The following is a 23,266-nucleotide window of genomic DNA, read 5'->3' as shown; positions in this document are numbered from 1 at the left end:
ACACTCCTAGGACATTATGTTATACAATACATGCATTTTTTGTTCCATCAAGTTCATATTTATATCCAAAAACTGCATTTTACAGTAGCGTGAAATTCAGATTTTTTTCTTCTCTGAAATGCTTCCGGTGAACATAACAAAATTACTATTCGAAAACATTGGTAAATTATAATATTGTCATTCAAAGAATAATATATTATCATCTCGTAATTGCTACCGAATGGCTAGATCTCAAAATAACTTTACTGGGAAATCACATTTTGCAATAAACGGGGTGCTATGCTAAGAACAACAGGCTATGCTATACAGTTAGCATCATCTAAAATCGATAATAACATTGTAAATACCCCCTTACCTTTGATTATCTCCATCAGAAGGCAGGATCCCAGGTCCGGAAGGCATTCCAGGTCCGGAACAAATGTGGTTTCTTTTGACAAAGTTCATAATTTATGTCCAAATAACACCAAGTACTTAGCGTTCATTATGCTCCCACAAAACGTGGTGGGGGGGCTGGTAAAATCACGCCGAAAAGCTAAAAAAACCTAGTAAATAATCTATTTATGTTCGTTCAAACATGTCAAATGTTGTTTAGCATTAATCTTTTGGTCCATTTTTAACGTTAAACATCAGTAATATTTTCACACAACCTATCCTATGTCTAGATAAAAAATGATGACAAACTCACGTTTCTCAGATTTATGCGCAGGCGCAAAAAAATGAAGTGATGACATGTCAACTTCCTTGGATTCTAATTTGCTCTCTGTTTATCATAGACGCTTCAAACAACTTTATAAAGATCGTTGAGATCTAGTGGAAGCCGTAGGTGTTGCGAAATGAATCCTTTCTCACTATGGTATCTATAAAACAATGACACTAAATAGTACAGTCACAAAATTCACATTTTTTTGGATCTATTTTTCACAGGTTTTTGCCTGCAATATGAGTTTTGTTATACTTACAGACACCATTCAAACTGTTTTAGAAAATTCAGTGTTTTCTATCCGAATGTGTTAATAATATGCATATCCTAGCTTCTGAGTTGGTGTAGGAGGCAGTTAAAAATGGGCACATATTTTTTTCAAAATGTCTCAATACTGCCCCCGAGCCCCAACAGGTTAATATTCTCACCCGGGTAGTATGTGTGGGGTGGCAGGTAGCCTAGTGGTTAGAGTGTTGGGCCAGTAACCAAAAGGTTGCTAGATCGAAGGTAAAAATCTGTCGTTCTGCCCTTGAACAAGGCAGTTAACCCACTGTTCCTAGGTCGTCATTGTAAATAAGAATTTGTTCTTCACTGACTTGCCTAGTTAAATAAAGGTAAAATTAAATGTGTACTTTACACCTTTTGTTGCTCTGTAAAAGTAGGATAACATCACCCTGTCAATGCTCACAGCAGAATTACACATCTGCAATGTTTGCCCCTGCAGTCAGAATTAATTTCTTTGAATAGGTTTCCAGTTACAATGCAAACAAAAGGAGACAGATATACAAGAAAGGGAGAGCTCTGTTCCTGGCTGTACCATTTTTTATTTCCTAAAACAGGTGCCTGGGATTAAGAAATGCTATCTTGATTGTTTTGTCAACAAATATTTTGGAGTGGTAGCATTGTCTGCTGTTTGCTTAAGCCTGCTTGAAAGAGTTGTTTTTATATTTAACAACGGCAGCTGTGTTCACACTACCATATTGATCTGAGCCTTGCTGATGGAAAGCCACTACAGTGTCCGGCTTTCGGCTATGGCAGATGCACCTCCCCTGACGACTTTAGTCAATAGTCACCTTCAGTAGCCTTACAACTCGAACATACCCAATGCGTTCGACCTCCCCTGCTCAGACGTTGCATGCATCAACAATGGCTGCGTGCCACATCAACGACTGTGCTATCGGGCAAAATCAATAGGTTGAGCCAGAGCCGGCCTACAATAATCACGCGATTTTGAAGTCAGCACAATCTACTTATAGGATGGTAGGTTCAGGTCATGTTCCCCTGCTCAGACATTGCTGACGCATGCCAGATCTTAAGCCGCCTAGGATAGGTAATTTACGTATCAGCTAACCACATCATAGCAATCTGGTGCCCAACGGTCAAAATCTATTGTTACCTCAAAAATGGAGTCCCAATATCTCTGCCCCAGAATGTCAGATCCTCACAAGGTAAAGTGCTTATTATTCAGAAGTGATTTTCTAAGTAGTAAGAGGGGATCTACAATATCAGAGGAAGGTATTTTTGTGTGCCAATTCCAAGGTTTGAGTAAAATTATGGAAAATATGCTTTTCTGTGTATTGGGCACAAAATGATTGAATCAAGGGCATTTGTCAACGCATTGTGATGTGGAAAATACATTGGCTTTGAAAAAAGTGTAAACTGTTGTTTAGAGGGTGAAATTTCAACCACAGGATTATGTCATAACTAACCACGTTTCCATCCAGTTTTTATGCGAGTAAAGTCATATTGTTCAAGCTGTGATGGAAACAGATAATACTTTCTGAAGGCACACATACCCCTCGACTTAATCCACATTTTGTTGTGTTACAGCCTGAATGCAAAATCTATTACCCTGAACAAAATAAAACGCAACATGTGACAATTTCAAAGGTTTGCTGAGTTACGGTTCATAAGGAAATCAGTCATTGGAATAAATTAATTAGGCCCTAATCTACGGAGTTCACATGAATGGGAATACAGATATGCACTGTTGGCCACAATACCTTAACAATGTGGATCAGAAAATCAGTATCTGGTAAGACTACCATTTGCCCATGCAGCGCAACACATCTCCTTTGCATAGAGTTGATCAGGCTGTCGTTTGTGGCCTGTAGTGCTGTCCTCTTCAATGGCTGTGCAAAGTTTCTGGATATTGGTGGGACCTGGAACACACTGTCGTACACGTCGAACCAGAGCATCCCAAACATGCTCAACGGGTGACATGTCTGGTGAGTATGTAGGCCATGGACGAACTGGGACATTTTCAGCTTCCAGTAATTGTGAACAGATCCTTCCGATATGGGTCTGTGCATTATCATGCTGAAACACGAGGTGATGGCGATGGATGAATGGCATGACAATGTGCCTCAGGGTTTTGTCAAGGTATCTCTGTGCATTCAAATTGCAATCAATAAAATGCAATTGTGTTCGTTTTTGGGAGGGAACATTTGTGGTCTATAGTGCAAGTTCGAATTTTGGTTGTGCATCAGCAGTTTCCCTCTGACAGTCACTAAATTAGCCAATGTCAGCTAACATTTTTAAGATAGCTGGCTAGACTAAATGATCAATCTAAACTTGTAGTAATCATGGTGGAATTAGTGACCGGGGGGCCCGCATTGATTTTGTTTGTCACGCACACTCTTACATCATATTAAAAACTGCAAACATTCCTCTCCATCCTATGGCAAAATGTGTAGAATTGCAGCAAACCTTTAAACTGCCCATTTTCCCTATGCCCCATAGAGTAGAACTGTTACATTACAGCCTTATTCTAAAATGGATTAAATACATGTTTTCCTGATCAATCTACACACAATACCCCATAATGACAAGGCGAAAACAGGTTTAGACAGATTTGCACATTTATATATTTTTTGTTACAGAAATACTTTATTTACATAAGTATTCAGACCCTTTGCTATGAGACTCAAAATTGAGTTCAGGTGCATCCTGTTTCCATTGATCATCCTTGAGATGTTTCTACAACTTGGAGTCCACCTGTGGTAAATTCAATTGATTGGACATGATTTGGAAAGGCACACACACACACACACACACACACACACACACCTGTCTATAAAAGGTCCCACAGTTGACAGTGCATGTCAGAGCTAAAACCAAGCCATGAGGTTCAAGGAAATTGTCCGTAGAGCTCCGAGACAGGATTGTGTTGAGACACAGATCAGTGGAAGGGTACCAAAACATTTCTGCAGCATTGAAGGTCCCGAAGAACACAGTGGCCTCCAGACTCATCCTAGAGCTGGCCGCCCGGCCAAACTGAGCAATCGGGGGAGAAGTGCCTTGGTCATGGAGGTGACCAAGAACCCGATGGTCACTCTGACAGAGCTCCAGAGTTCCTCTGTGGAGATGGGAGAACCTTCCAGAAGGACAACCATCGCTGCAGCACTCACCAATCAGGCCGCTATGGTAGAGTGGCCAGACAGAAGCTACTCCTCAATAAAAGGCACGACAGCCCACTTGGAGTTTGCCAAAAGGCACCTAAAGGACTCTGAAAAACAAGATTCTCTGGACTGATGAAACCAAGATCGAACTTCTTGGCCTGAATGCCAAGAGTCACATCTGGAGGAAAACTGGCACCATCCCTACGGTGAAGCACGGTGGTGGCAGCATCATGCTGTGGGGATGTTTCTCAGCGGCAGGGACTGGGAGACTAGTCAGGATGGATGGAAAGGTGAGTGGAGCAAAGTACAGAGATCCTTGATGAAAAGTGCTCTGGAGCAGATTAAGACCTCAGACTGGGGCAAAGGTTCACCTTCCAACAGGACAACGGCCCTAAGCACACAGCCAAGACAACACAGGAGTGGCTTCGGGACAAGTCTCTGGATGTTCTTGAGTGGCACAGCCAGAGCCCGGACTTGAACGTGATCAAATAGCTGTGCAGCGACGGTACCCATCCAACCTGAAAGAGCTTGAGAGGATATGCAGAGAAGAATGGGAGAAACTCCCCAAATACAGGTGTGCCAAGCTTGTGGCCAAGAAGAGTAAAGGCTGTAATCGCTGCCAAAGGTGCTTCAACAAAGTACTGAGCAAAGGGTCTGAATTCTTATGTAAATGTGATATTTCAGTTGTATTTTTTATACATTTGCTAAAATGTCTAAACCTGTTTTGCTCTGTTATTATGGGCTATTGTGTGTAGATTGATAATAAAAAAAAGAATTTCATACATTTTAGAATAAGGCTGTAACATGATAAAATGTGGAAAAAGTCAAGGGGTCTGAAAACTTTCCGAGTGTACTATATATCAATTGCTTGTCAAAATTGCTCAAGCTCAGTATATTTTCTTGAGAATCATTGATGGAAGGCAGTATTCAAACCTTCTGATTTTCAAGCAGATTCATGTCAGGACCATTCAGGAACCCTCAACACCTCTACTGGTCTGTCTTCAGTATTAAAATGTGTAATTGTCCCGCTGAAAAATACAACTTTATCGAAGGGTTAGGTATTTGAGAAGACTACAACAACTTTTCCTTTAACTTTGCATATTTTATATTTATTTTGATCCTGACAGCGAGCTGGCCCTTACTCTGACACTTAAAAAGGCACAACACAACTTGCTCTATAAATACTTTGGAAAAACAGGGAGTCTAGACAAGTTGAGCCACACGGCTCTCTCTCTGAACACCACCACAGGGCTCATGGCACTAGCCTAGCTAGTCAGCACATTGCTAGCCGGAGAGAAGCGTGGGCTTCCCTTGTCACTCGACAAAAAAATGTGTCTCTCGGATGCATGACCCTAGGATGGCAACTTAATTCTAAGTGGTTTAATGTGGGCTTTATCCATTCTGATTCCTTTATACTGTTCAACCAAACTTCAACCAAAAATAAGTAGGACAATACTTCACTGTCAGTTGTCTTATTTGTAGAACATTGCATAGGAATGAAAATCCTCTTTTGTAGACTAACTATGGTACTCGACCAATGGTTTTCCATTTGCATAGTTATTTTTTACAATGTTTTATCATTTACACACATTTTTGTGTGTTAGTATGCCTATAATTTTTCTGGCTGTGCATTTTCATCTTCAAATACAGTTCTTAATTTCACCACTAGAGGTAGTAAGACGACAGAATTATCTATTTGGCATGGTTGCCCTCCCGAAGTTCTCAGCTTTTAGCAGTTTCTTGCTAGCTATAAAAACAGATTTAAATAATTATGAAAACAAATCAAACATGAAAATCCAAACCAGTCCGTGAATGAATACAGGTATATATATATATATTTTTTTTTAATGGTTTACCGCTGTTAGCAATTGACGTAATTCTACAATAACACAAACTCCAAAGCAAATCAGCGGGAGGAAAATAGGTATATAGGTATACTATATTTAGTACTCTAGTTTTTAGTCCTCTCAGTTGTGTATTTATCTTCAAAATATTCGTATCCCGCCCAGCCCGTGGGTTGAGCTAAATGCGAGTTAACAATTTTACACTTGCGGGTGAAAAAGCTAGTTTCGGGTAGCTAGCCTTCCGGCGAGTTACCTGCGTTAGCTAAGCCTTACGGCAAGAGCTAATCTTTGTAGTGTCATTTCTAGCTAGCTAGGCGAGAGATCGGAGCTAGCAACACTACCGTTGCTGTGTAGTACTAGTACGGTTAGCTAGCCTTGCAGCTGGTTGGCTAAAGCCTTGCAGCGGCAATGACTAAACTAATACCAATAGCAAGCCGTGTGGTGCTAGCTAAACGGAGACTGACGAGTAGAAGATTAATTCTACTCTAAGCAAAACCTTTTAAGTTGAAGTCCTACATTTGGCAGTGTTAACCTCACGGTTCTCCTGAGAACGGTTCAGTAAGAAAAACAGAAATCCAGTCGAGTTGAGGAGCGCTTTAGTGTACGCAGTCAACTTCTGCAAGGAAGACAGGCGAGAATGACCAGTTGGGCGGGCGAGTGACTCCCTTGATGGAGGAGAGGGGCTCATCTCTCACCACTCGACCTGTCTGTCTCCATCAGATGCTGTGTGATTGTTTACTTCGAGCTGGGGAGTTTTTGTCAGGATCAAAATAAATAACAGAGCAAAGCCCAAGTAAAAACTTAGAGGACAACCATACTCAGTCTTCTGAAAACCTAATCCTGGGATTGATTTTCTGCAGGACAATTACACACATTGTTATGCCAAAGACACACCAGAATGTATTTCCAAGAGGTGTTGAGTGTTCCTGAACGGTCCAGTCTCAGTCTTGACTTTAAGCTGCTTAAACAAATCTGAGACAATGTTTGAATATTGCTGTCCAATGACTCCCAACCAAATTTACTGAACTACAGCAATTGACAAAAACAATGGAAATAAAAGGTAACACTTCAAGTAAATGAGGGATAAAAAGTATATTGAAAGCAGGTGCTTCAACACAGGTGTGGTACCTGAGTTAAGTAATTCATTAAAATCTCATCATGCTTAGGGCCTGCCTGAGAAAGCATTTTGTGGAAGTATGGCGTCGCATCCCTACAATAGAGTTCCAGAGGCGCATTGAAGCTGTTCTGGCAGTTCATGGTGGCCCAACACCCTATTAACATAATTTATTTTGGCAATTACCTGTATGTTGTCCTAAGAGTTGTGCAAGGTTTGTGGAATCTTATTCAAAATGATTCACAGCTGTTCCATTTAAATATTTTTTGGAACATTTTCACATTTTCCTTCACTTTGAGAAAATAACGTAGACCGGTAAGAAAAATATAAAATGTAATCCTTTTTAGATTTAATTTTAAGGCGGCAAAATGCGAACTGCGCAAGGGGTGTGTAGACCTTCACTATGCACTGTAAATATGAAATATACTGTATAGAATTGGGCCAAAGGCATTTAAAACATGTTAGTTACTATTGTATTAAATGTGCTTATATTCTGACAAAGTTTAATACAATTCTTCAATATGAAAATATATTTCATTTTCAAATGGGCTATAAATGTTTTGCTTTAAACTACCACATTTGGAAGGACTTTACCAATACATTTGAATGATTTTTTTTTTTAAGGAAATCAAAGCTATCTATTTAATCTGATAATGTATAATAGGATATATATTTAATCTGATAACTTTTCACCTCTGTAAAGCCTTTGATGGAAATTCACCAGTGACTCAATTACAGAACTATGCGGTGGTAGGTTTTGGTGAAACGCTCCATCTCTTGACCACAGTATTTTACCATGATTAAAATCTTCCAAAAGTGTAAATATGACATGTTTACTGCTTAGCTACTGATTTTGCAGTGTAATAACAGTTACAAAGCAGTACTTCTAACAACCTACACTTTGTCAGAGAAGTTATTGCATTCTGTCTGTCACTATGGAATTGTGTGTGTGGACACTTACATGTAGCATCCCACACTCAGTCATTCAGTAGAAAATGTAGTCAAAGCAGATGTCATATACATGTACGGCAAAATATCTGCTTCATATCAGCATAATTTCGTTTTTTTATTAATAAAGATCCTAAAATAATATCAACCCATTCCTTGCCAATTTGCTATATGTACAATAATAAGGCCTATTCAATGAAACAGGTGTCCTCATTTTAAGGCTACAGAGAGCACAATGTTAGCCTGGATGCAAGTCAGAGACTTCCTTCACTTTCTCAGCCTGGTAATTCTGTCAAAGAAATTCTGGGCATTGTATCGTTAATGAGGGCTGTTTCTACGGAACACAGGGCAGTCATATTTTAATGACTTGGTCATTTTGTCATAAGCAGCCATGGTCACAGAATGCCCAATGTCAGGTATTGTTAACCCCACCCATAGACCCAGAGGATGATGCTTGGCCAGGTCATATTCTAACTGTGTAGTGTATTGTAACATTAATAACACCAATTTAGCCAAATCCTGGAGTAGACTTTATTTCATGAATGATAAACAATTTGTTGTTGTTGGGCTTTTTTGCACATCTATACATACTTGTTGATGAAATATTGAACTTCTATTTCTTCCTCCCAGGCTTCTGAACTTTGTTGTCTAGTCCCTGGATGTACTTGCAGGGAATTTGATACTTGTCTGCAAAATAAAGCGTGAAAAAGCCTTAGAAATTATGCACATAAACACCTGTTAAATCAAGAGACGGAATCAAGACATTACAAGACTGAGGTTTCCAAAAGGACATATTTGCGAACCTAGTAGAAGTTTGCAGACTTGCTGGACCTGGTTTCCCTGTATTTGGACCAGGACTCGGTCCTTGGAGCCGGGGACCGGGTTCAGAGCTGAGCTGGCTTGGACTCTGTGCTGCAGGGCGACTGACACAGCCATGGGGTCCAGACCATACACCTCCAGGTTCTTTATCATAGTCACCTAAAGAGAAGGGAGAAAGGGATGGACGGAAGGAAGGATATTTTATTAAAATCACAAAGATTGAGGAGTGTTGCTTTAAAACATGAGTTCGTAAACATGTTGTCATGGGTGTACCTTCTTGTTGGAGCCCCTGGAGGCCACAGAGATGTCTATGGGCTCAATGTGGCCCTTCTTTACTATGGGTGGCTGGCCAGGGAACACCAGCTGGTGGCAGTGCTGCATTTTGTATAGCGTCCTATGGACACAAGATGGTGGTGTTAAATCATAATCCAAGGCCAGTGATGCAGCATGACTTCAGGCCAATGTTTCACTTCCCATAGCTGTTTACCTGCTGAAAAGGTCATCCCACTTGAGTGCCTCCACCTCCTGGTATTCTGACTTCTCCAGTAGGCAGTCACATAGGATCGGGTTAATGATGACATAACTGGTGGAGAGTTCACACAGACTGTGTTAATATAGGATTGTTGATAGCTACCACCTTGAACAGATACTCTCTTGGGGCATATTTGCGCTAGCAGTGCATCTCCCAAACAACTGGATATTGAACGTCTCAAATCATAAAATCATGTCTCAAATAATGAATGAAAGTGAAAGCTTTGAATCCACGCAATCATCTCACTTTTTATTATTCTCATCAACCAGCTCGTTCCTCTTCACATAATCTGTGATGATTGCTCTCACTTCCGCTGGTTGGAGTACTGTTCCTTTCCTTTGAGAGAGAGCACATACATGTCAGTATAACACAAAAAAATATATATATTAAAACATAAAAAATAAAAAAAGACTACAAACACACTAACGCGTGCAGGCATGTACCCAGACTCACCTCTTCTTGGCATCTTGAAACAGAGGCTCCAGACGAGAGGACACACTATAGAGGGTAGTGATCTCAGGGGGATGGTAGGGCTTCTCCCCATCTGCTCCTCCCACCTCCACTGAGGCCTCCTCTATCCCAGGATCCTTTGGGGTGCGGAAGGAGCGCAGTCTAGATGCAGCAGAAAAGACAGTAGTAAAACACTATTGCTAATCTCAAGTCCCTTCATAAATGTCGTAGGTGGAAGAGGCTATACTCACTCTGGGTTCTTCCAGTCAACCTCTACAATGCTCTCCACCCCTTTACTCAGCTCCTTCACCCTCACCAGGCTGTGCTGCTGCTGCATGCACTGAAGGAACTTGGATAACTGGGGACAAAACATTAGATTTAGGATTTAAAAGGATAATTCAGTGATCATTGATGGATAGTCAAATTAAAAATGTCTGGGTTTTGCCATCCTGTCTCCAAAATTCAAGTTTATTAGAAACATCATAGCATTATGAAATGAAATGTATTTTACAAGTTAAGTCGAGGACAACTCTTATTCTAAGGCAGGGGTTACCTTTTTATAGCTTGATTTCTTGATGTCAAGTTGCTTTCCACTTGGACTGTAAAACAACAATTCATATGAGTGTTCAATTCAAAGCTACTTCTTTTAAGCAGAATCCTAACTTGAGATAGGCCAGATGCACAGAACTATTTTGCACTGATGTCAGTGGGAAACTCAATGTTCCCGAGTAGTGTTTACCAGCAGGAGAACATGTGGATGCGCAGGAAGCTACTGGTCAGCAGGGGGAGCTCTGACTTCTTCACTTTGCTCTTGAGTGCCTGGAGGAAACACTGCAGCAGCAGGGCATCCATCTGTTCTGTAAGGACAGGACTATGTTTGTGAGATACAATTACAGTATATATATATATATCACAAACATGTCTCTTTTTTTTGGTCAATTCATGACTCATATGCAATAAGATACCTGCTTTCAAAGAAAGACACTTAACATCAAATATGTTTGCCATCAATCTCTTTGTTTTAGGATTTTGATTTATTAAGGACAAAGTAATTGTGTTGGAATTACATATTGACAGAACACTAGAGTAACAAAAAAAACAGAACTCTTCTCAATTCCCTTAGACCCAAACACATGGATACATATAATAACTGCCAAACTCTCCTCTCCCTGGATCTCCAGTTGAGCAGTAATAGCTACCTTGTGGGCTTCTCAGGTCTTCTCCTTCCTCTTTCCCGTGCTCCCCCTCCTCCCTGTCAGCCAGGCTGAGCTCCTGGATACCAGGACAGGGGGCATCTGTGGCCTTGTCACCATCAGAGTTGGGACACGGTTCCTCTTCATCCCCCTCTGTTGCCTCATCATCCTCCTCTTCTTCTCCATACATTGCCTCGACACCCTCAGTGTCCATATCAGGAATGGAGGGAGGACCAGACTTGTCTCCAAATGCCCTAAAAAAAATAAAAAAATGAAAAGTGTAACACTAACCAGGTTTCCATCCACAGTTTATGCGAGTAAAGTCATACCGTATAAAAAATAAAAAAAATCACGACAGCTGTGATGGAAACAGGAAGTTTCGTTACAATTTTATAAATGTCGACAGAATCTGTTCGTTCGACATGGTGGGATCTTTTTGTGTCTAAAATTAATTATGCAATAAATGGTGGTGGAAACGACTTTATGCACAAATATTGATATAATATAATATTGAAGTAGACTTGAAGTCACGCGATTATATGGTCGTCCTCCGACTATGACTCGGGAAACCATGCAGTTTACTAGGCTACAGACTTCACAGGGTGGTGAAAGTGCACTGTGATCTTGATGACCCTTTCCCAATAAATATCAATGGTCTTATTCTGGTGACCTGCTGAATGATGCTGGACTACCATTTCACAAATAAAAATATTATTCTCGCCCTCAACCATAATAATATCATCATGTAGACTAGCCTACCCGCACTGTATCTTCTAGAGCACACATGCCAAGGCCAGAGTAGGCTATTCAATGCAACAGTTTGTGACAAAACTATCGGTAGAGTTGAAAATGTGATGGAACTTTAGGTTTTTATTTGTTACATGAAAACTTAAGCAAAAAATAATATTTTGTTTGCACTACGTCATCATGTACATTTCTTTTCTTTCGCAACAAGTTCATTGGGTGGAAACGCACAAAATGCTTTTTTCTTTATGTGGATTTTAGAATATTCACATTAAAATCTGTCCCCAACTGGATGAAAAACTAGCTATTGACAAACAAATGTGTCAGGGTTATAGTAATTGACAGTCTGACCATGCTTCAGTGTGTGTGTTGAGGTTGACCAGGCACTCACCACAGGCTGTCCATGTAGGTGTGGAGGACTGACACCCCTCTGCCCTTCATGCCCAAGCTCCTCATCTCAGCACTGGACATGGTGGCAGTGCCCACTGCCATGGGAGCCCTGGAAACAAACAACCAGGACGTTGTGAGAAAGAATATGAAGCCTGTCATTGTCAATGTGTTCATTATAGACAGCGGTAATAGCCAATTAGTGACCACAAACAGCTTCAGTCGATCAACTTCCTTCTGATGTATGGCTTAGCCCTACCTGTTGCTAACAACTTTAACAGCACAGCAGTCCCCCTTCTTCACCTCTGGGAGACCACTTAGAGGCACCACCACTCCAGGCAGCATGAGATCTGTGGAGGAGCAGGGAGGATAGAGTTTCAGAATACATGTTAATGACTGATACATTGATTAATATTAGTCCAGGTTTTACATAAGACAAATAACCTTACCTGCCCCTCCAGCCAGCTTCTGTAGCACTGGAGGCCATGTTGTGAATGTTGGCAAGACATGGGGATAATGCCAAAGCGTATACACTGAAAAACAACAAGACACTGTACAGTCAAGATTTCCCTTTTTTTCCTGAATTATATGGTCAGTGCATCTGCCACTTGACTGTAACACTACCTGTGGGATAGAGGCATTTCTCCAGCTCAAAGAACACTGGGTTCTTATGAAGCATGTAGAGGGTCACTGCATCTCCCTTGTGGGCATAAATCTTCACTACATTCAGCTCCTCCTTGTTTGGGACCAACTCGGACAGTTCCTCCACGGACAGAGAGGGAAAGGCTGTGGATATGTCAGCTTTCAGCTTCCTCCTAAGGTGAGAGGCGATATGAAATATTATCTGAAATAGTTTTCAGGAAATGTTGTTATGCTTTCATTTCCACAAGCCTATAATAACTGAATTACAACCACCATCTGCACCTTAGTGGTGGAGTAGGAAATGGAACAGGTCAGATATCCAAAACCTAGATGTATGCAATAATCTTCAGTAGCCCAAAGGCCGGCAGATGGCGATATTTAGTCGCTTCATCGCCATCTGCCGGCCTTCGAGCTACCGGCACAGTAAGTTGAAATTTGATTTAACTTCTGGCTTCCCAGCGACAGTTTTTGTGCAACCCAATACAATAGCGAGCAACACTGCAGTGTAAATACTCCAGCGTTGCTAATAAGAGCAGATAGGTACCCATCTACACTAATCATAGACGCTAAATATCTTTAGCGTCTATTGACGAAGGGGGCTCAATACGCATTTCATGGGGGACTTTTGTTAAGAGCCCCGACGCTTTCTCTAAATGTGAACAGGCATCACTTCCAGTAATGTTTTGGAAATATTAAAAGATTGTGTTCCTTATATCAGTGAGAAATCATTTTCAAAAAAACAAAATGTTTAATTACTACACACCTTCATAGGGTTACCACACAGCCATATTTCCATGTTAAAGCACTTGTTCACAGAAAAGAGATGGAAGACAGGCATATCAGCGCTAAATAGATTTCTGCATCTCCAAACACCTGTGTGTAAACGGAAGACTGACGCCACAAACGTGTGGTCACTGAAAAACACTGTCGGCTGCAATTGTGTTAAAACCAGTTAAAAAGTGTCCAGTAAGTGTATATTTTGATGTGATATAAAAGTAGAGATCTTTAGGTTTCAAGAACCGTACGTACCGCAATTGAGAATCAATTTGATTCCCAATAAGACGGAGTATTTGGCCAATTCGCCTCTAAACAGAACATGTAAGGTCCTTTGACTATACAGTGCATCTGTGAAGTATTCAGACCCCTTGACTTTTTCCACATTTAATTACATTACAGCCTTATTCTAAAATAGATTAAATAAGTGTCCTCAATCTACACACAATACCCCATAATGACATTTCATAGACATTTCTGCAAATGTATTGAAAATGTCACATTTACATAAGTATTCAGACCTTTTACAAAGTACTTTGTTGAAGCACCTTTGGCAGCGATTACAGCCGCGAGTCTTCTTGGGTATGACGCTACAAGCTTGGCATACCTGTATTTGGGGAGTCTCTCTCATTCTTCTCTGCAGATCCTCTGAAGATCTGTCAAGTTGGATGGGGAGCATAGATGCACAGCTATTTTCAGGTCTTTCCAGAGATATTAGATCGGGTTCAAGTCCGTGCTCTGGCTGGGCCACTCGGATATTCGGAGACTTGTCCGAAACCACTCATGCGTTGTCTTGGCTGTGTGCTTAGGGTTGTTGTCCTGTTGTAAGGTGAAACTTCGAATATTGAAAAAGAATTGTGCATTTTTTCCCCCATAATCCATCCAGTTCGCTTGATTTTTAATAAAATATTACACTGGATCTTTATTGAATAAGTTCCTCCATTTCTTTTTGTTTTTCCTGTAACTAATTCTGAAGCTCTATTGTACAGTTTTTATTGCTATCTAACTGTACTGTTAGTCATTCAATTCCCTTTGTTAATATGGACTCTTGATCTTTTGTTTTATCGATGAGTACTGAATTGCATGGCCTCCAAAGGCACATTTAAGTGTCCCATACAATAAGGGGATCTGCTGTACCTATGTTATGTCGGAAAAAGTCAGTTATAAATTATTCTGTCCTAGTTAAAAACAAGTTATCATCCAGTAGGCTTTCATTAAATTATCATCCACCTCGTTCACCTTGCCTGGGAGATGAATGGCTTGTAGGGAGGCCAGATGGGGTAGGGCCCATATCAAGAGTTGTTGGGCCACCTGTATGGAACATACAGACCTCGTTCCCCCTTGATGGTTGATGTGGAATGTGGATATTGTCGTCGTTCAGCCACGACTCCGTGAAGCATAAGATGTCAACAGTCTTTAGAAAGAGTTTCAGGCTGGTTTTTGGAAAAATGACCCAGAAATTGTAGTTTTTCTAGGTGGCTCCCATTTTGGCAGTAGTGTTTCCAAGCGCGTGGAGGAAAGCGCGTTCTTTCTTGTTTATCTCTGGTAAAGACAATAACGCTTCTCCGTCTTAAATTGTATCGTTTATTTGCGTATTAGGATATCTAAAGGTTTGATTATAAACGTTGTTTGACTTGTTTGGAAAAGTTTATTAGTAACATTTGGGATTCATTTTGTATGCATTTTGACGGAGGGAAACTGAGTGGATTATTGACTGAAGCGCGCCAGCTAAACTGAGTTTTTATGGATATAAAGAAGGACATTATCGAACAAAAGGACCATTTGTGATGTAACAGACCTTTTGGAGTGCCAACAGAAGAAGATCAAAGGTAAGGCATTTTTTATATCGCTATTTCTGACTTTCGTGTCGCACCTCCCTGGTTGAAATGTGTTTGTCATGCATTTGTATGATGGGGCGCTGTCCTCAGATAATCGCATGGTTTGCTTTCGCTATAAAGCCTTTTTGAAATCTGACACGGTGGCTGGATTAACCTGTTAGGGCTAGGGGGCAGTATTGACACGGCTGGATAAAAAACGTACCCGATTTCATCTGGTTACTACTCCTGCCCAGTAACTAGAATATGCATATAATTATTGGCTTTGTATAGAAAACACCCTAAAGTTTCTAAAACTGTTTGAATGGTGTCTGTGAGTATAACAGAACTCATATGGCAGGCAAAAACCTGAGAAGATTTCATGCAGGAAGTGGCCTGTCTGACAAGGTGTCGTTCTTCTTGTCTCTGTTTATTGAAGAGTGAGGATCTTAGCTGTCCCGTGACACTTCCTACGGCTGCCATATGCTCTCAGAAGTCGGCAAAACGCTGAATCGTGGCTTTGCAGGCTCTGGCTGAAACAAAGTAGCGCGTTTGGGTAGTGGCTGGTTACAGTACTGTGAGACTCAGGCTCGTGCCCGCGTCGACCGAAAGCTTTGTTTTCTTTCCTCTGTTTAGCTAAATGGACATTCCCGGTCGGAATATTATCGCTTTTTTACGAGAAAAATGGCATAAAAATGGATTTTAAACAGCGGTTGACATGCTTCGAAGTACGGTAATGGAATATTTAAAAAAAAATTGTCACGAATTGCGCCATGCGCACGACCCTGATTTACCATTTCGGATAGTGTCTGGGACGCACGAACAAAACGCCGCTATTCGGATATAACGATGGATTATTTTGGACCAAACCAACATTTGTTATTGAAGTAGCAGTCCTGGGAGTGCATTCTGACGAAGACAACAAAAGGTAATCAAACTTTTATAATAGTAAATCTGATATTGGTGAGTGCTAAACTTGCCGGGTGTCTAAATAGCTAGCCCGTGATGGCTGGGCTATGTACTTAGAATATTGCAAAATGTGCTTTCACCAAAAAGCTATTTTAAAATCGGACATATCGAGTGCATAGAGGAGTTCTGTATCTATAATTCTTAAAATAATTGTTATGCTTTTTGTGAACGTTTATCGTGAGTAATTTAGTAAATTGTTAGTAAATTCCCCGGAAGTTTGCGGGGGGTATGCTAGTTCTGAACGTCACATGCTAATGTAAAAAGCTGGTTTTTGATATAAATATGAACTTGATTGAACAAAACATGCATGTATTGTATAACATAATGTCCTAGGATTGTCATCTGATGAAGATCATCAAAGGTTAGTGCTGCATTTAGCTGTCTTCTGGGTTTTTGTGACATTATATGCTAGCTTGAAAAATGGGTGTCTGATTATTTCTGGCTTGGTACTCTGCTGACATAATCTAATGTTTTGCTTTCGTTGTAAAGCCTTTTTGAAATCGGACAGTGTGGTTAGATTAACGAGAGTCTTGTCTTTAAATAGCTGTAAAATAGTCATATGTTTGAGAAATTGAAGTAATAGCATTTCAAAGGTTTTGAAAATCGCGCCACAGGATTCAACTGGCTGTTACGTAGGTGGGACGAATTCGTCCCGCCTGCCCCATAGAGGTTAACAAGAAGGTAAGCTTTATTTCGATGTATTAGACTTGTGATTTTATGAAAGTTAAATATTTCTAATTTAATTAGAATTCCGCGCTCTGCAATTTCACTGGATGTTGTCGAGATGTTCCGCTAGCGGAACGTCTAGCCATAACAGGATATCCTCCGCCTTGGGCTCGTCAGAGTAGTGAAAGAAGAAAAAGGATTCTACTAGTCTGTGGTGGGAAATCGCAGTCCTGATGTCTAGAAGTTATTTTCGGTCATAAGAGACGGTAGCGGCAACATTATGTACAGAAATAGCAAAAACATAAGTTACAAACAACGCAGATAAACGAACAAAAAAATACACGATCGGTTGGGGGCACATAAAACATCTGCCTTCTGCTCTGGAGCCATCTTATGTCATATCGGTGCATCACTAGTCAAGTTAGTAACTACAGTATGTATTAGACCACCCAGACACAAAGATGGTCATCCTTCTGAACAGAATTGCAGAACACAAATTAAACTGCTCAGGGATGTTACCATGATAACTTTGGTGGTTTTAAAACACCTACAGAGTTCAATGGCTTTGATAGGAGAAAAATTAGGATGGATCAACATTGAGTGAAAAGAATACAAATATACAGAATATAAATCAAAAACATGCATCTTGTATGCAACAAGGCACTAAAGTAATACTGCAAAAAAAAATGTTTTGGCCTCAACGCAAAGCCTTATGTTTGAGGCAAACCCAACAACACATCACACAAATGAGGCAGTTACTCAGTGATGGTGGCTGCATCATGGTATGGGCTAAGCACAGGCAAAATCCTGGAGGAAAACCTGCTTCAGTCTGCTTTACACCAGAGACTAGGAGAGGAATTCACCTTTCAGCAGGACAATAACCTTCAACACAAGGCCAAATCTACACTGGAGTTGCTTACCAAGACAGTGAATGTTCCTGAGTGGCCAAGTTATAGTTTTTACTTAAATCTGCTTGAAAATCTATGGCAAGACTTGAAAATTGCTGTCTAGCCATGATCCCCAAAATCTTGACAGAGCTTGAAGAATTTTGATAATAATAAATGGGCAAATATCACACAACCTAGGTGTGTAAAGCTCTTATAGACTTACCCAAGACACCTGTGAATCGATGCCAAAGGTGTGTGTTCTACAAGTTGTCCTCTAACCAGTGATGTACATATTATGTGTAGTGTTGGAGGGTTGTTAGTTTTAAAACAGGATGTGCAACCTCATCTCCCCCCTCTCGCACTATTTAATTTGAAGTGATAATCGATGAATGATTGACGTGGTGAATTCCTCTTTATGTTTTGGTAACCCCATACTTTTCAAAACATAGCGGTTGGTCTTCTGCGGGTTGTTCTCTAACCAATGCTGTAAAAATACCTCCAGTTTCAATGTGGTTTTTGAGTTGGTAGTTTCAACAGCACACACACACACAACCCAATTCCCCCCTAATACATACTGTCCACGCGGAAAGTATTCAGACCCTTTGACTTTTCCACATTTCGTTAGTCTTATTCTAAAATTGATCCTCAATCAATACAATATCCCATAATGACAAAGCAAAAACAGCTTTAGACATTTTTGCAAAAGTATTTTTAAAAAAAACAAGCTTGGCACACCTGTATTTGGGAAGTTTCTACCATTCTACTCTGCAGATCCTCTCAAGCTGTCAGATTGGATGGGGAGCGTCGCTGCACAGCTTTTATCAGGTCTCTCCAGAGATGTTGGATCGGGTTCAAGTCCGGGCTCTGCCTGGGCCACTCAAAGACCTTCAGAGACTTGTCCCGAAGCCACTGCTACGTCGTATTGGCTGTGTGCGTAGGGACGTTGTTGTCCTGTTGGAAGGTGAACCTTTGCCCCAGTCTGAGGTCTTAAGTGCTCTGAAATAGGTTTTCATCAAGGATCTCTGTACTTTGCTCCATTAATCTTTCCCTCGATCCTGACTAGTCTCCCAGGCCTGCCGCTGAAAAATATCCCCACAGCATGATGCAGCCACCAACCATGCTTCACCGTAGGGATGGTGCCAGGTTTCCTCCAGACGTGACGCTTGACATTCAGGCCAAAAAGTTCAATCTTGGTTTCATCAGACCAGAGAATCTTGTTTCTCATGGTCGGAGAGTTCTTTCGGTGCCTTTTGGCAAACTCCACGCAGGCTGTCATGTGCCTTTTACTTGGGAATGGCTTCCGACTGTCCACTACCATAAAGACCTGATTGGTGGAGTGCTGCAGAGATGGTTGTCCTTCTGGAAGGTTCTCCCATCTCCAGGAGGAACTCCGGAGCTCTGTCAGAGTGTTCTTGGTCACCTCCTTGACCAAGGCACTTCTCCCATGATTGCTAGGTGGCCAGCTCTTGGAAGAGTCTAGATCAGCCTTTCTTAAAGTATGGGTCACGACGGACCTGTTAATGGTTTAGAGTAAATGTACAATGATTTCATTAATTAATGGAATTGATTTGGCCAAGTGCAAATGGACTCTAGTCATTGCGCTCTCTGCTTAACAGCGGTGTCAGTTTGGCAGCTGCGCGAGTGGGAGGGAGATGCCCGTGTGCTTCGCTGTTTGCCGGATCTTTTTTCTGTAGTGTTCTTGAAGATCACTCCCCACAGCACACGACACAGCGCTGTCATTAGGCAGCAGATGATGCGCTGTCAGCCAATGACTTGTCATTCTCACTCACCATCACTCTCAGATGTCATCAAATGACCGCTGTCATCAAATGGAGTCCCGTTTGCCACAAGTTCTGACCGCAATAGTTCCAACCTAGACAGATGAATACAGTGCACTGGGAAAGTTATGAGACCCGTTCCCACATTTTGTTATGTTAGTCTTTTTTTTAATTATTTTTTTATTTAACTAGGCAAGTCAGTTAAGAACAAATTCTTCTTTACAATGACTGCCTACACCGGCCAATTGCGCGCCGCCCTATGGGACTCCAAATCACGGCCGCTTGTGATTCAGCCTGGAATCAAACCAGGGTGTCTGTAGTGACGCCACTAGCACTGAGATGCAGTGCCATAGACCACTGCACCACTCGGGACGCTGGATTGTTTTTAAATTAAACCCTCAATCTAAAAACAATACCCCATAATGACAAAGCGAAAGCAGGTTTAGAAATGGTGGCAAATTTAATTAAAAAATAAATAAAAATTACATAAGTATTCAGACCCTTTGCTATGAGACACAAAACTGAGTTCAGGTGCATCGTGTTTCCATTGAAAATCCTTGGGATGTTTATACAACTTGATTGGAGTCCACATGTGGTAAATTCAATTGATTGGACTTGATTTGGAAAGGCACACACCGGTCTATATAAAAGGTCCCACAGTTCACAGTGCATGTCAGAGCAAAAACCAAGCCCTGAGATCGAAAGGAATTGTCCGTAGAGCTCCGAGACAGGATTGTGTCGCAGCACAGATCTGGGGAAGGGTACCGAAAAAAAAATCTCTGCAGCATTGAAGGTCCCCAAGAACACATTGGCCTCCACCATTCTTAAATGGAAGAAATGTAGGACGACCAACACTATTCCTAGAGCTGCCCACCCAGCCAAACTGAGCAATCGGGGGAGAAGGGCTTTGGTCAGAGAGATGACCAAGAACCCGATGATCACTCTGACAGAGCTTCAGAGTTTCTCTGTGGAGATGGGAGAACCTTCCAGAAGGACAACCCTTTCTGCAGCACTCCACCAATTAGACCTTTATGGTAGAGTGGCCAGACAGAAGACACTCCTCAGTAAAAGGCACATGACAATCCATTTGAGGTTTGCCAAAAGGCATCTAAATAATTGTCAGACCATGAGAAACAAGATTCTCTGGTCTGATGAAGCCAAGATTGAACTCTTTGGCCTGAATCCCAAGCATCACATCTGGAGGAAACCTTGCACCATCCCTACAGTTAATCATGGTGGTGGCAGCATCATGCTGTAGGGATGTTTGTCAGCGACAGGGACTGGGAGAGTAGTCAGGATCGAGGCAAAGATGAACAGAGCAAAGTAGAGAGATCCTTGATGAAAACCTATTTCAGAGCGCTCAGGACCTCAGACTGGGGTTAAGGTTCACCTTCCAACAAGACAACGACCCTAAGCACACAGCCAAGACAACGCAGGAGTGGCTTCTGGACAAGTCAATGTCCTTGCGTGGCCCAGCCAGAGCCCGGACTTGAACCCGATCCAACATTACTGGAGAGACCTGAAAATAGCTGTGCAGCGACGGTCCCCTCCAACCTGACAGAGCTTGAGAGGATCTGCAGAGAAGAATGGGAGAAACTCCCCAAATACAGGTGTGCCAAGCTTGTAGCATCATAGCCAAGAAGAGTTAAGGCTGTAATCGCTGCCAAAGGTGCTTCAACAAAGTACAGAGTAAAAGGTCTGAATGCTTATGTAAATGTGATATTTCATTTTTGACATTTGCAAACATTTCTAAAAACCTATTAGTGCTTTGTCATTATGGGGTATTGTGTGTAGATTGATGAGGGGAAAAAGCTATTTAATCAATTTTAGAATAAGGCTGTAGCATAACAATGTGGAAAAAGTCAAGGGGTCTGAATCATCTCTAAATGCACTGTAAATATCAGTGAATTATCGCCTCTGAGAATAGTATTGACGTATACACTGAATGGGTGACTGGGTTCATCAGGAAGTGAATTGAGGATGTTGTTCCCATTGACAACTGGAACGTATTAAAACCAAAACCCGTAGACAGTTTTGGTGCGTGTGCAGTTAATAAATACAAGTAATACGGTTACTATTTATTCCCATGTATGTGTAGATGGTACATTTTAAGTCTTCAATATCACTAACTGTTTCTGCATATTGGCTATTGATTTGGACATGTTAACTGTGCTATTGGGCGATTTATCTGAATGTTGTCTCAACTGGAAGCAGCAAAACAATTTAACTTCAGTTTTAGGAATCTAACTGTCAACATTAATTTCCAATGGTATTGTACTTAACCAGGTAGAAACCGCTGACCGAGTCCAAAAACCTGCTGTGATATACAGAAATAAACCTAAGACGGGTTTACCCTGCCAGTCTATAGCAAATGGAACAAGGGACTCTCCTCACCTGTCGGATCCTTTGATCACTGTGTTGGACTTGACACGGAACGATTTCGAAAACATCGTAAATCTGACCGTCGTTAATTAAAGCTCTTACTCCTGAGATGTATTCAAATATTTACTAAGTTTAAACCCACATTTCGCAAGTTTATTCGTAAAAAAAATTAAAATACAGCACTAGAAATGGAAAGCAGCGTGTCCATTTTGGTGCATCATAAAATACGTCCGACAAGACTCTGCCATTGCTGCTAGTTAGTTCCTAAGAAATATTTCAACATAGCTACCTTCTTTGATGGGGTTTAACGGCAGTTGGCATCCAATTCATTACCGCCACCATCTGGACGGAGTTTTTAAAAGAAACAAAAAAAACGACATACAAAATTAAACACAAATTAACAAAACCCATTCCACTTCAATCAGTCCACTTAACAAATAAATCACGAGGGGGTGTGGTATATGGCCAATATTCAACGGTTAACGTTTTTTCTTTTGTACGATGCAACGCAGAGGCCTGGATACAGCCCTTAGCCATGGTATATTGGCCATATACCACAATTGCCGAATTGCTATTATAAACTGGTTACCAACGTAATTAAAGCAATACAAATAAATGCTTTATCATACCCGTGGTATACGGCTGGCAGCCAATCAGCATTCAGGGCTTGAACCACCCAGTTAATTATCCTAAATAAATCCCTACACAGCCTCGGGCTCCTGTGAAGGAGGAACATCCACCGACAGGATTTCTTGCACAACCTCGGCTGTGAAATTTGTTGGTACCCTTCCCAGGGGCGAAAATCTGATATCAACTTTGGAGGGGACAATTACATGAAATTTTCTCAAGAGCAATTCCTGAGGGGGACACCAAAAGTAATGCTGTAACACATAGCCTACATTGTAATATGGTAAATGTATATTGAGGAACCAAATAAATAAGGTGTTTGCCGTACTCCTAACTACCAGTACCCAAAACTACACAACTAATCACAACAGCAATACCATTGCCTTTAACAAATCTTAGTTCAGTCACCAGTTTAAGTTGAGAGTGGGGGTATCCATGGCATTTTCCAATTATGTTCCTATTTTACAAGTTAAAAAAATTGAGAACCTTTCATAATGTTGCCAAACAAAGACTCAACAAACTTACCTGAGACTCCCTGTCTCTGCCAGTCTGTCCCTGCATATCTGTCCCCAACTCTGCTGTCTGTGTACCATCT

At 41.2% G+C, this 23,266-nt stretch overlaps 1 protein-coding gene across 1 annotated transcript; it reads right to left on the bottom strand.

Moving 5' to 3' along the window:
* Positions 1-8,524: 8,524 nt before the first annotated feature.
* Positions 8,525-22,326, bottom strand: eif2d (eukaryotic translation initiation factor 2D). Its single transcript, XM_014145366.2, has 15 exons — positions 22,057-22,326; positions 12,757-12,947; positions 12,582-12,665; positions 12,392-12,482; positions 12,137-12,244; positions 11,008-11,255; positions 10,548-10,665; positions 10,362-10,407; positions 10,060-10,166; positions 9,812-9,970; positions 9,605-9,694; positions 9,314-9,409; positions 9,100-9,220; positions 8,811-8,985; positions 8,525-8,694 (listed from the first exon to the last, which is right to left on the bottom strand). Exons 1-15 carry the CDS (start codon positions 22,110-22,112, stop codon positions 8,621-8,623), a joined length of 1,764 nt encoding a protein of 587 aa, XP_014000841.1. The 5' UTR covers positions 22,113-22,326; the 3' UTR covers positions 8,525-8,620.
* Positions 22,327-23,266: the final 940 nt, after the last annotated feature.

This window comes from Salmo salar, chromosome ssa15 (assembly GCF_905237065.1).
Source record: "Salmo salar chromosome ssa15, Ssal_v3.1, whole genome shotgun sequence".
Taxonomy (NCBI): Eukaryota; Metazoa; Chordata; class Actinopteri; order Salmoniformes; family Salmonidae; genus Salmo; species Salmo salar.
Note: the sequence above shows the minus strand (reverse complement) of the source record. Positions and strands in the feature narration are given on the sequence as shown.

Bases quoted from the DNA above. Each gene is read 5' to 3' on its own strand.
- eif2d (XM_014145366.2), bottom strand. From the start codon at position 22,112: ATGTTTTCGAAATCGTTCCGTGTCAAGTCCAACACAGTGATCAAAGGA. The intron at 10,666-11,007 runs GTAGCTATTACT...CTGTCCTTACAG, and splicing joins AGACCTGAGAAGCCCACAAG to AACAGATGGATGCCCTGCTG. The intron at 9,695-9,811 runs GTGAGTCTGGGT...TCTCTCTCAAAG, and splicing joins TTTCAAGATGCCAAGAAGAG to GAAAGGAACAGTACTCCAAC.